Raw genomic sequence first — 12,445 nt, 5'->3', positions numbered from 1 at the left:
GGGGATTTATTAGAGTGTCTGTCTGTCTATCTATCTATGTATAAAAGGGATTTATTAGAGTGACATCTATCTATCTATCTATCTATCTATCTATCTATCTATCTATCTATCTATGTGTAAAGGGGATTTATTAGAGTTGGCTTATAGACTGTGATCCAGTTAGTCCAACAATGGCTGTCTACCAACAGAAACACCAAGAACCCAGTAGTTGTTCAGTCTATGAAGCTGGACGTTTCAGCTGGTCTTCAGTATATGACATAATCCTAAAGCAGTAGGGCTCTAATGCCAGTGAAGGAATGGACTTGCCAGTGAGGGCATGCAGGCAAAGAACAGAAGCTTCCTTCTCTCATGTGCTTTACTTCTATAGGCTGCTACCAGGTGTGGCCCAGATTAAAGGTGGATCTTCCCACTCCAAAAAGTCCTGATTAGAGGTGGGTCTTCTATCTTTAAATTAAGAAAATTCCATGCTTTTTTTTTTTTTTTTTTTTTTGGTTTTTTGAGACAGGGTTTCTCTGTGTAGTTTTGGTACCTGTCCTGGATCTCACTCTGCCTTGAACCAGGCAGACTTCTAACTCACAGAGATCCGCCTGGCTCTGCCTCCCACCTTTAGTCCCAGCACTTGGGAGGCAGAGCCAGGCAGATATCTGTGAGTTCGAGGCCAGCCTGGTCTACATAGAGAATTCCAGGACAGCCTGTAATACATAGAGAGAACCTATCTGAAAAAGAAGAGGAAAAAAAAAAAAAGAAAAAGAAAAATCCCTTACAGGTGCACCTTCTTGGGTTTAGTTAGTTTCAGATGTAGCTGACAACCAAGACTAGCCATCACACCTGGCTTCCAGGGATCCTATTCTGTGTGTATCTTTTCTAAGTTCTCAAACACTAAACTCTACTCAGATGTCACTTTGTCTTGTGAAACTACAAATCAGATGGAAATACTGCATGCTCTTATATCGAATCCAAAGCTGCACCTTAAGGAGAATAACCAGGGAGCCCAGCTTCACTCTGGATTCTGTCTTCAGCTGGAACATCCAAAGGACTGCTGGCTAATTCTGCCTCTTCCCACACGGTGGCGCCTGAGCTCCTCTATAACGTGTCTGCCATTGGCTTCTTAAGAGTAGCATATATGTGGTCAATTTGTCTCAAATCTAAAACTAGATTTAAAAAAAATACCAGCTTGCAAATTAAGGAACAAAGGGAAATGCCAACATCATTACAACTCTAAGTTAGAGGCTGGCAGCACCCTCTCCCCCAGCCTCTCTTCCCCAATGCTCATTTCATCTCTTCTGTGGTCACTGTTAGACGGAGCTCTTATGTTCTGCTAGAACATTATTGTCTTTCATTTATGCTTATTTCTACTACCTGCCAAGGTGCCCAGCACTAAAAAAATGTTTATTTTGCTGATTTCCCTGTGGATTCTTAGAAGTTATAAAGAAGGTTATTACAGTAACAGAACATCCACTTGGGGTCTTCCATGCTGAACACTCATGTCAGCGTGAGTCTATACTCACCCAAACCCTCACAACTATTGTCACATGAGCTCTTAGGGACCAACAGCTAGCATGGCGCCTCCATAGAGTAGGTGTGAGGAAACAATGCTTGCGTTACTCTCAACCAACTAAATTTTGTTCAAAAACCTGATATTTGAGATTACTCCATGGTGTCCTCATGCTACTTCCGAATTTTAACCAAATGGTTTCTACAAGCATGCCTCCAGAATCGTGTCCATTTTAAGTGGCAGGAGCAGAGTTAAGAAGACGGCTTGGACAACTGAACTACTCAGCAACTGTAGCTGTAATAACTCTTACCCTATTGGTTTGCTTTTGCCCCTTGGGTTAGTGACATGGGACAGTGCCAGGGCAGCTGAGAGTTCCTTGCCGAGTCTGGCTGTCTCTCAGCAGGCTGGGGGCTCATCTGCCAGCTCGCCTCAGCACCTTTATTTCCTAGAAAGCAGTTTTTCTGACATGCTTCCTGGGCTTCCACATAAGCACAAAGGTAAAGGATGACGTGAGAGCTCGTTGCTACTCCATAACTAATTTTGCTACTGTTATGAATCGTAACATAAGTATCTGTGTTTTCTAATGTCTTAGGGTTGTTTGACCTGCAAGGGGATCATGATCCATAGGTTGAAAACCACTGATTTAATTGGATCCATATTTTGAAGGACAGATAAATGGAGTAATTTAACAACTCCTTCAAATTAAAAAACTATTCTTTAAAAAAAAATGACTTTTAGTTTTGAGCTAGGCATGGTGGCACATGCCCTCAATCCCGTCACTCGCTCAGCACTGCAGTGACCCTGCTGTGAACATGTTGGTGTCAATTACATTCCTGAAGCACATGTCAGAGACAACTTTAACCTCTACCCCTGAAAGGAAGCGAAGATGACAGGTGTTCGGTTCCTAAGGTTCCAGTCTGAACATTCCCCTTGCAACCTGACTCTAGGCGTGGGGAAGTAGGCCCAAGACGAAAACTGAAAAGTGCCTGGACTGCCCTCCCAGAGCTGCTGTTAGCTGCAGTCGCAGGATGGCTAGTGAAGAAAGGTCACACGTACTTACGGTGTGACTGGACGTCTGTGACCAGCAGGGTCTAGAGCAGCACTGGAAGTAGCATGTGGTCTTGTTTGTTTTTCAAGACATGGTTTCTCTGTGTAGTCCTGGCTGTCCTGGAACTCATTCTGTAGACCAGGTTGGCTTTGAACTCAGAGATCTTCCTGCTTCTGCCTCCAGAGTGCTGGGACTAAAGGTGTGCAACATCATGAGCCGCCTCATGTTTTTTTTCTCTACTACCTGCTCGTGTAGGAGGGAATATGATTTCTGCTTTTTTTGAAGGGGAAGGAAGGAAGAGAGGGAGGAAGAGAGGGAGGAAAGGAGGGAGGGAAGGAGGAAGAAGGAAGGAGGAAGAAGGAAGGGAGGGTGGGTAGGTGGTCTACAGTCCCCCCCATCAGTGTCTCACAGAAACAGTAAAAACCGTGGGAAGCGGCTCCCAGTGCGTAGATAAACTCGTTACCACCACAGTTTTTAATTTTTCACCAATTAAAGAGTAAGAGCACCTTTTAAGGTTTCCTAGGGACTCGGGTCTGAGCTAACTCCCAGCTGTGCTGTTTCCTGAGTACAGGTGTACTCCAGATGTGGCGCTTTCCATCTTACTGAATTCAAGTGAGGCAGAAATACTACCGTTCCTCCTTAAGACATGAAGACTGAGGCACCAAGCAGCCAAATGACTTGCCCAAGGTCACTCAACAGATCCTGACACGGGCACTTCTCCAAGATGACTGTCCCGTACTCTGGCTTCCCAGTCCTCCAGCAAACCCCAAAGATCTAGTCCTCTGTCCTACTCCAGCCTCCCGTATAATTCCCTGGGCTCTGTCATTACCAGTGAGAGGAGCCGCTCTCGGGTCTGTTTCTGGCATTCTGTTCTTAATCATCCCTCCAGGATACTTCTAGAAGCTCAGTTTCAACCATAGTAGAAACTCTAACTCGTGAACCTCAGACCCTTCCTAAGTCCCTTATCCTCTCCAGTTCTCATTCACTCGGAGTCAGAGTCTCACTATGTAGCCCAGGCTGGCCTCAAACTCCTGATCCTCCTGCCTCAGCCTCCCCAGTGCTGGGATTACAGGTGTGTGAACCACGTCTGGCTCATTTACTTTCTCACACAGCGTAGAGCCAGGCCCGAGGTCATAATCCACGCACTGGGAATGCGCTCCTCCCTGCCTTTCTTTGCTTCCACGTTAGCCCTGAGCAAAGCCCTGGTTCACTTCACCGCAACTCCCGGTCTCCTGCGCCTCCTCGCTCCAGCAGGGCTGAGAACACAGCATGGCCAGCGTGGCTTGGAGTCTAGGTCTGCTCATCCCAGTGAAGCCTTACTGCTGCCCGGCTGTCGTCCCGTGTCCCTGCAGGTGTTCTCACGCTGTGGAACTAGACTACTGTTTGACACCCTCTCTCCTCAAGCCCCCACCACCTCCCCTTTCCACTCTCGTCACCCTGCTTCTTGCTCTGCAAAGAACTTCCACACTTACCAAACCCACCAACTCCTGCTTTCTTTCCCCTTGAGAAAAATAATGAGCTGTCCTTATTCCCAAGGCAAAGCACTTCCTCTGTTCCCATGGACACTGGAGCTCATTGTGTGTGTGTGTGTGTGTGTGTGTGTGTGTGTGTGTGTGTGTGTGTAAGAGAGAGACAGAGACAGAGACAGACAGACAGACAGACAGACAGACAGACAGGGTCTCACTATGTAGCTTTGGCTAGCCTGGGACTTGTTCTGTAGACCAGGCTGACTCACACTCACAGGTGTCTGCTTGTCTCTGCCTCCTGTGTGCTGGGGTTAAAGGTGTGGGCCAGTGTGCCCAGTTTGTTTGTTTAGACCTATTTTACTTTTAACTATGTACGTCTTTGTGGGCATATGTGGGAGTGAGGTGCTCACAGAGTCCAGAAAAAGATGGAGTTACAGGTGTGTGAAGTGTTGGATGTGGGTGTTGGGAACAGAACCTGGGTCCTCCACAAGAGCAGTCGGTGCTCTCACCACTGAGCCATCCCCCCCAGCCCTCACCTACTCCATTCTTTATCCCACTTTCCTTGAGCGGGCATTCCCACCCTAAAGTAAGAACAAACGAACAGTTTGTATTTTATTCTTTTTAGGGAAGACACACGGTTTCACTAGAAACAATGATTTTTCTCACACAGTAGAAAAAAGGCCTTTTAAAAAAATCTGCTGTCCCAGATGAAAAGTCTACCCAGCAAGCACTGGGCCAGTTCTGAGAGGAGGAACCAGTGTGGTGGAAGTTACCTACAGGAAGCTGAGTGCAGAGGTCTCCACAAGTCTTGTTCAGTTCTGTGAGGCTCCAGACTAGGTGCTCTGACTGGGATGCGGGCTGGTCACTCCCCAGGTGGCTGCATTTGCTTACAGAACTCATCAAACTGCTGCTGCTCCAGCTCCGTCATGACTCTGTTGAGAGCGTAGATCTGAATGGAGAACAGATACATTAGCAATGGAAGCGGGGAGGAAGCTGAAGATGCTGGAATTTCACCAGGAGGAGCTGGGAGGCAGGGACCAGGACAGGAAGGCAGCTTCCGCTGGGGGATGAAGTGAGCAGCAGTGAGGCAAGGGGCTTGGTCCTTGCGAATGGGACCTGACAGGTCTGAGGGGACAGCACGGGTCAGTTCTGCAAACTTCAAGTGTGCACGGGGGGAGCCGGGGAGCTGGAGAAAGAAAGTCGGGGCCGTAAATGCCAGGCCAAGGAGTCTGGAGCTTCACCTGCAGGCTCTAGAGAGCAGACAGGAGTATGTAGGAAAAGATGCCCGGAGGCCAACTGGGGGGTGGTGGAAGTAGGAATTATCACCTACTTAGGAGGCATTTGTAGGAGTCTAGGGAGGAGGCAGCAGTGGGTACTGGCCTAGTGCAGGTCATGTGCTAGAGGAAATCTTGAAAACATCCCAATCTTGGTGGAAGTTGTCCTCTGACCTCTACATATGCTCCATGACACATACATAAATGTAGTAAGGAAAAAAATGTCCAGGAGAGAGCCAGTCACAGAATAGAGCATCCACCACCAATTTAAGAAACAGAACTTGGGGCCAGAGAGATGGCTCAATGGTTAAGAGCAGCTGTTGCTCTGGCGAGGGTCTGGGTTTGGTCCCCAGCACCCACATGGCAGCTCACAATTGTCTAACTTCTGCTGGGGATGTCTTTCTATATGTTGTCAATGTGTTGCTCGGATTGATTGATCGATAAATAAAATGCTGATTGGCCAGTAGCCAGGCAGGAAGTATAGTATAGGCGGGACAAAGAGAGAGGAGAATTCTGGCAAGTGGAAGGCTGAGTCAGGAGATGCTGCCAGCAGCTGCCGCCATGAGAAACAAAATGTAAGGATACCGGTAAGCCAAGCCACGTGGCAAGGTATACATTTATAAAAATGGGTTAATGTAAGATATACGAACTAGACAGCAAGAAGCCTGCCACGGCCATACAGTTTATAAGTAACATATGTCTCTGTGTGTTTACTTGGGTCTGAGCGGCTGTGGGCCCGGGTGGGACTGGAGAAAACTCCAACTACAAACTTCAGTTCCAGGGAATCCTAAGCCCTCATCTGACCTCCATGGGCATCGCACACTTACATGGTCCACAGATATACTTGCAGGCAAAATACTCATAAAAATAAAGGTATCTGAAAGGCACCTGAGAGGCAGAGGTGGGTGGCACTCTGTGAGTTTGAAGCCAGTCTGGTCCACATAGCAAGTTCTAGAACAGCCAGTGCTATATAATAGAGACCATGTCTCACCAAAACAAAACAAAATCTGAGAGGCAAAAGAGGGATAGAACTTGGGATGGCTCAGCAGTTAGAGCATTGCTGCTTTAACCATGGGACTGGGGTTCATGTCCCAATACCCACACTCCAAGGATGCACACGCACGCACGCGTGCACACACATAAATATACATAAATAATGGTTAAAAAAATAAATCTTAAAAAAAAAAAAGAAAAAAAGGACTGGGTGTGGTAACTCATATTTTTAATTACAGCACTCTGGAGGCAGAGGTAGGCAGATCTCTGTGAGTTCAAGGCCAGTCTGGTCTACATAAAGAGTTTCAGGCCAGTCAGGGCTATGTAGACAGATACTGTCTCAAACTAAAAAACTTGAAGCCAGACACAGTGGCACATGACTAAAAATTCAGAAATATGTGAAGTGAAGAGACTTACTGTTATGGAAATACTATTTTAGGAGTACATATTACAGAGGTAGTGAGTTCTAGAACAACAAAGGAATGATTGGCATAAAATTAAACAAAGCAGGGGGCTGGAGAGATGGCTCAGAGGTTAAGAGCACTGACTGCTCCTCCAGAGGTCCTGAGTTCAACTCCCAGCAACCACATGGTGGCTCACAACCATCTGTAATGAGATCTGGTACCCTCTTCTGTCCTGCAGGGGTACATGCAGGTAGAACACTGTATACATAATAAATAAATAAATCTTAAAAAAAAAAAAGAAAATATTAAAAAAAAAAAAATTAAAGCAGCTTATGTGAACAGGCACATGACCAGAAGTGGGCACTGGAGCCTCCAAGTTACTGGTCTATTTCTCTTCTCCCCCTTTCCTTTCTTTTCTTCTTGAGACAAGGCCTCACTATTGTCACTCAGGGTGGTCTTGAACTCATGGACTTATTGATCCACCTCAGTCTCCCAAATGCTGGGACTACCGGTGTGTGCCACTGGACTTGGCTTCAAGTTCAGTTTCTTAAGCTTAGTGGTAGATATGAGGGTGTTTTGTCTTCTTTAAACCACATATGATTATACATGTACTTTATATTTTAAAGTGGAAAAGTCTCTGCTTTGTAAATTTGATACCTGCCAGCCTTTGTGATCTGTATATTACTTTCTGTTCTGGGACTGACAGGGATATTAAATAGCATTCTGGAGACCTCCCAGTCAAAGAGGCAGAATGGTAAGAGAAAGAGGGAAATAAGCAGGGCACAGAGAGATTTAAAATGTCCAGGGTGGCTGGGCGGTGGTGACGCATGCCTTTAATCCCAGCACTCGGGAGGCAGAGCCAGGCGGATCTCTGTTGAGTTCCAGGCCAGCCTGGTCTACAGAACGAGATCCAGGAAAGGCACAAAGCTACACAGAGAAACCCTGTCTCGAAAAACCAAAAAAAAAAAAAAAAAAAAAAAAGTCTAGGATGTCTGAGCCAAGAGTGAGACTTTGGGTCTAGAGGGAAAGGATCATAGCAGTGTGATGTGCTGCTTCAGCTGCTGAATGGGCCTCCATCTCCACGCATGCCTCTCAGCTCTCCTCCATGCCTTTCTGAAATATGGCATCTGTATACTTTCCTCCTGAGGAGGTGCTGACACATTCCTGTCAAAGATTCCATTCCCTTCCAGGGAACACAGACAAAATAGCAAGACAGCTGTTGGGGAAGCAAATGGTGGACTGGGGCTGGGGGTATAGCTCAGCGGTAGAGCACAGACACATACAGACCCTGGGTTCAAGTCTCAACACCATAAACAAAACCAAGAGGCAATGAAGCGGGAAGCACCGTTCTGAGCACGGGCCTGCCTTTACTGATGGCTGGACTCTGGGCACACCACTTCTTATTCCAGGACTCACAAAGGGTAAGTGGGAAACAGTAACACCTGACTCAGTGTGTGCTCACACATGTGCAGGCCTGGCTCGGGCAGATCTAGTAGGAGCTAACAGGTGTCAGCTGCTGCTAGTGTGCACATCCAATCTGACACCTCAGCAAGCGGATATGGACACAACCAGCTGGTCCCTCTAAATCCACATGGTAAGAGCACATCGGCTGCTTGGAAGAATGGTGACTCCAGATCGTGACCACTGCTGGTCATCAAACACCTTCCGTGTGCCAGGCACTGTGCTAAGTGCTTTCCACATGTAATTTCTATTCCTTGTAATACTGTGAGGTAGATACCACCACCCTCACTTTACCAAAGAGGCATCAAGGGAGTGATGTTCAAAAGTATCTTTTCCAAGATCATATGGAAGAATGGAAGAGTGGAAGCCAGACAAGTGGATGCCAGGAAGGAACAATGCCCTCCATATCTGTCTCTCAATGTGCACAGAGCAGTTTGCAGGGCTGTTTCTGTGCGCTAAAACACAAAGCAATTAAGACCATCTTGGATCGGGGTAAAGAAAGGACACATTCATTTGTAGAATGAGGACCACAGCTTTCAAACAGTCTGCCTTAGCCCACGGGGAGACTCTGGGGTGCTCCCGAGTTTATCATGATTACTGGAATGCGCACTCTACGAAGGCAGGAACTCTGTCTTGACTATATGTCTCACTCAAGCCCATACACTGGTGTATCAGCTGGATACTGTTTAATAAATGGATCCAGTACACAAAGTTTGACAATATCAACTGCCAGACCAAATGGAGCAAGAAGTGTCTCACGCTATCAACGGGTGCAAGCTTGAGGAATCCCTCCGAAAGCTATTTGGCAACATCTAGGGAAAATGAAATGGTACCTGGCAATTTCTCTAGTCAAATACCTGACAGAAATTCTGGCACAGATGCCAAATAAGCACCTAAAAGGGTTTTTTTTTCCTCCACAAATGTTTGCAAAAAGCAAAACTGTAAATTATTACAACACCCACTACAGGAAGAATGGGTGAGTATGCTGAATAAGGTCGTTCAGGGGCTGGAGAAGGGCTCCGTGGTTAAGAGCCCTTGCTGCACTTCCAGAGGACCCGGGTTCGATTCCTAGCACCTATGTCAGGTGGTTCATAACCACCTGTAACTCCAGCTCTAGGGTATATGATGCACTCATTGGGCACCTGAACTCATGTTCACATACCCACAACACACATAATTAAATACATCTTTTTTAAAAAGGTTTATAAAGTAGACACTATAAAGAACAAAGAAAGCAGATTCTTAAGAGTAACATAAATATCTCCAAAATGTCATGCAAACAAAATGCAAATGCACAGACAATATATTCATCTATCTGAATGAAAATGCATCTTTAAAAAAAAGGGGGGGGCTCCTGGTGGTGGTGGCTCACACCTTTAATCCCAGCACTCAAGAGGCAGGATGGATCTCTGAATTCAAGGGCAGCCTGGTATACAGAACGAGTTCCAGTACAGCCAAAGCTACACAGAGAAACCCTCTCTTAAAAACAAAAAACAAAAAACAAAAAAAAGCTTACTCATGGAGAGGGAGAAAAGGTGTAAGACAAGAAATAGTCAAAGGAGACATCAAATCTACGTGACTTTATTATCTTATGACAATTATGGGACATTTCAATACCACCAACCACTACCAATCTGAGAAAGCTGTACTTTAAAATTTCTCAAAGACACACAACAACAAAGGCGCAGAAAAGACCTGATACTAAATATGACAATACTCATGTCTGGATGTGGTTCATTAGCCAAGTAAATATTTTAAAGCTTTTTATTCTTAAAATGATTGAGTGTGGAGAGAACAAAGGAACTCACCGGTGGGCTCAAAGCTTGGGCCTTTACCTGGCTATGAGCAGACACTTAAAAACTGCTGGTGGTGTGTGTGTGTCTGTGTGGATGTGCATGCCACACGTGTGGAGGCCGGAGGACGGCCCCGTGCAGTCCTTCTCTTCTTCCCCTGTCTATGGGTTCTGAGGAACCGGCTCAGGCAGTCAGGCTTCCGCAGCAGGTACCTGCACCATCTCACCCACCAACGAGCTACTATGGGTTCTGAGGAACAGGCTCAGGCAGTCAGGCACCTGTACCATCTCACCCACCAACGAGCTACTTTCGGCACCAGATGCACACGTGTAACGGGGTCAACAGGGCACACTGGCACTTCGGGAACTCTCATTCATTCATTTATTCAGTCTCCTCCCCGCTCTGGTCCCTCCCTCATCCGCGGCTGCTTTTGCTCTTTTCACGGCGTCCCTCAGATCCCTCGGACAAAAGCTCTGTGCCAGGTGTCATCTAGAGACCTGGGACAGGTTGGGATTCTGACACTAACTTGGCGTGTGACTCTTGGCTTCCACGCCACCCTTCTGGACCTTGATGGCCTCTCTTCCCCGAAATGTCCTGCCCGGAGACAAGCAGCTCCTCCCCCCCCCAAGTAAAGTTTTCTCTGCTGTGTGTTCTTCCAGCACCTTCTCCCACGGACTCGGGCACACAAAGCCCCCTCCTGAGACCCACCTCAGCTCTTTGTCTTTGCTTTAGCTCCTGCTGCGCAGATTTCTGCTTAGCCTTCTCCACTCTGAAGGCAGGTTCTTTAACTTTGGATTTTTCTTTCCGGCCAGGTGGATCCATGGCTTGGCTTCTGAATGCTTCTTGGTCAGCTCGGACCTGATGGTACAAAAAGAGAGCGGCTTGCTAGTCTTTCTCCCAACTCCCTAGCTCGGCAGTGAGGCAGGGTGCCCCGGAGTCCCACCGCCAGCACCTCGCTGTGCGTTCCTAGTCCAGTCTCCTCCTTACTTCGGAGTTTCAGTTTCCTGCACAATGGGACAGCAGTCATTTCCTGGGCCTTTCCCTACCAACACCGGGTGAGCAGCAGATGAGAAGGCCCGAGAAAGCAGCTCCAACCCGGGGGCGTGCGCCACGGCCGGGTCTCTGAGGCCGAGGGGTAAACCCACTGGGTTCGCGGCAGCGCCCTCCGCCAGCCCCGCCCTCCCGGCCCCTCCGCAGCAAGATGGCGGCTCGGGGGTCCGCGCCCTTCCCTACCCGGCCTGGGGCTCCGGGCCTCCGCCACGTCGCAGTCCAGCCCCCACGCGGGGTTCACCCTCGCCTTCCCCTTCGGCGGGACGGGAGCACCCAGCCTTGCTGCCCTTGAACTGGGCGGGCCGCGCCGGGGAGGGCGGGGCCGCGGCCTAAGGTGTCCCTCCCGCAGAAGCCACTGCGCGCGCGCAGAGAGCTCGCCTGGGCGTGGCCGGACCGGGAGGGGCGGAGTCGGAGGCGGGAAGGGTGGGGTCTGTGGCTGGAGGGCGGGACCTAGAGCGGGAGGGGCGGGGCCTGTGACTGGGCCGTTCTTACAAGTAACCAAAGCTTTTCCCGGCTTCTAGTTTCTGGGACAACTGTGAAGCTTTGAAGGGCGAAATGTGATTCCTGGGATTGGAACTGGTTAGCACTGGAATTCTGAGCATCAAGTTCTAAATCCAAAAGTCAGGATGACTGATTGCTCCCTTCCTGATTTACAGGTCTATAAGGAGGATCATATAGGATCCTGTTTGCCATGGTGCTTAAAAAAACAAAAAACAAAACAAAACAAAAAATCCCAACATTTTAAATACAAGACAAGTCAGGCCTGGTAGTATACATCTTTAATCCCAGCACTGGGGAGGCATAGGCACGGATAATCAAAATGGTGTAAAATACAATTTCTAGCTATTGTTTTCATTGTTATACTAGCAAGAATTGACTAAAGAAGAGAAGGTGGAGGAGGAGGAGAGAGAGGAGGAGGAGGCGGAGAAATAACAATAGCTGCTTCCCTTTGGGTCTTCCTATATTCCAGGCACTATTCTTAGAATACGTGATTGAGTCCTTAGTCCTCACAATAAGGATGCATTATACAGACGTGTACCAATAAGCTAGTATGCACGTTCTATACAGGAACAGGGATTGACAAGTTAAGTGGTTTGTCCAAGGTCTAGTAAGTGCTAAAGCAAGTATTTTAACCAGGAGTCAGAGAACAATGACCTCTGTAGACACTTTCAGACCTGCTTCTTTGTTCTTCTGTCAACGTGGTAAGAATTTCTGTGCAAGATGGTGCATACTTAATCCCAGCACTCCAAAGGCAGAGGCAAATGAATCTCTGTGTATTTGAGGCCAGCCTGGTATACTTAGCAAATTCCAGACCTCCCAGGTCTACATAATTAAGCATCCAATGGGGAGCATACATGGATACTCAGGTACTTTCAGTCTAAGTGTGAGTTGTTATAGTCTCTTGGGAGGCCAATTCTGCATTAGATCGGAAAAACCTTAAAAATGGGCATAATCACATGA

At 47.6% G+C, this 12,445-nt stretch overlaps 1 protein-coding gene across 3 annotated transcripts; it reads right to left on the bottom strand.

The window, feature by feature from the left end:
* Positions 1–4,608: 4,608 nt before the first annotated feature.
* On the bottom strand, positions 4,609–11,327 carry LOC114704950 (small vasohibin binding protein). Of its 3 annotated transcripts, none has more exons than XM_028886504.2 (3): positions 11,168–11,327; positions 10,643–10,792; positions 4,609–4,958 (listed from the first exon to the last, which is right to left on the bottom strand). In XM_028886504.2, the coding sequence occupies exons 2-3, from the start codon at positions 10,754–10,756 to the stop codon at positions 4,872–4,874; spliced, it is 201 nt and encodes a 66-aa protein (XP_028742337.1). In that variant the 5' UTR covers positions 10,757–10,792; positions 11,168–11,327; the 3' UTR covers positions 4,609–4,871. The 3 variants fall into 3 exon arrangements, with proteins under 3 accessions (XP_028742337.1, XP_028742336.1, XP_037058784.1); XM_028886503.2 differs by lacking the exon at positions 11,168–11,327 and adding an exon at positions 10,887–11,114; XM_037202889.1 differs by lacking the exon at positions 11,168–11,327 and adding an exon at positions 10,922–11,108.
* Between the last annotated feature and the right edge of the window lie 1,118 nt (positions 11,328–12,445).

The sequence above is a fragment of the Peromyscus leucopus genome, chromosome 2, assembly GCF_004664715.2.
Source record: "Peromyscus leucopus breed LL Stock chromosome 2, UCI_PerLeu_2.1, whole genome shotgun sequence".
Classification (NCBI taxonomy): domain Eukaryota; kingdom Metazoa; phylum Chordata; class Mammalia; order Rodentia; family Cricetidae; genus Peromyscus; species Peromyscus leucopus.
Note: the sequence above shows the minus strand (reverse complement) of the source record. Positions and strands in the feature narration are given on the sequence as shown.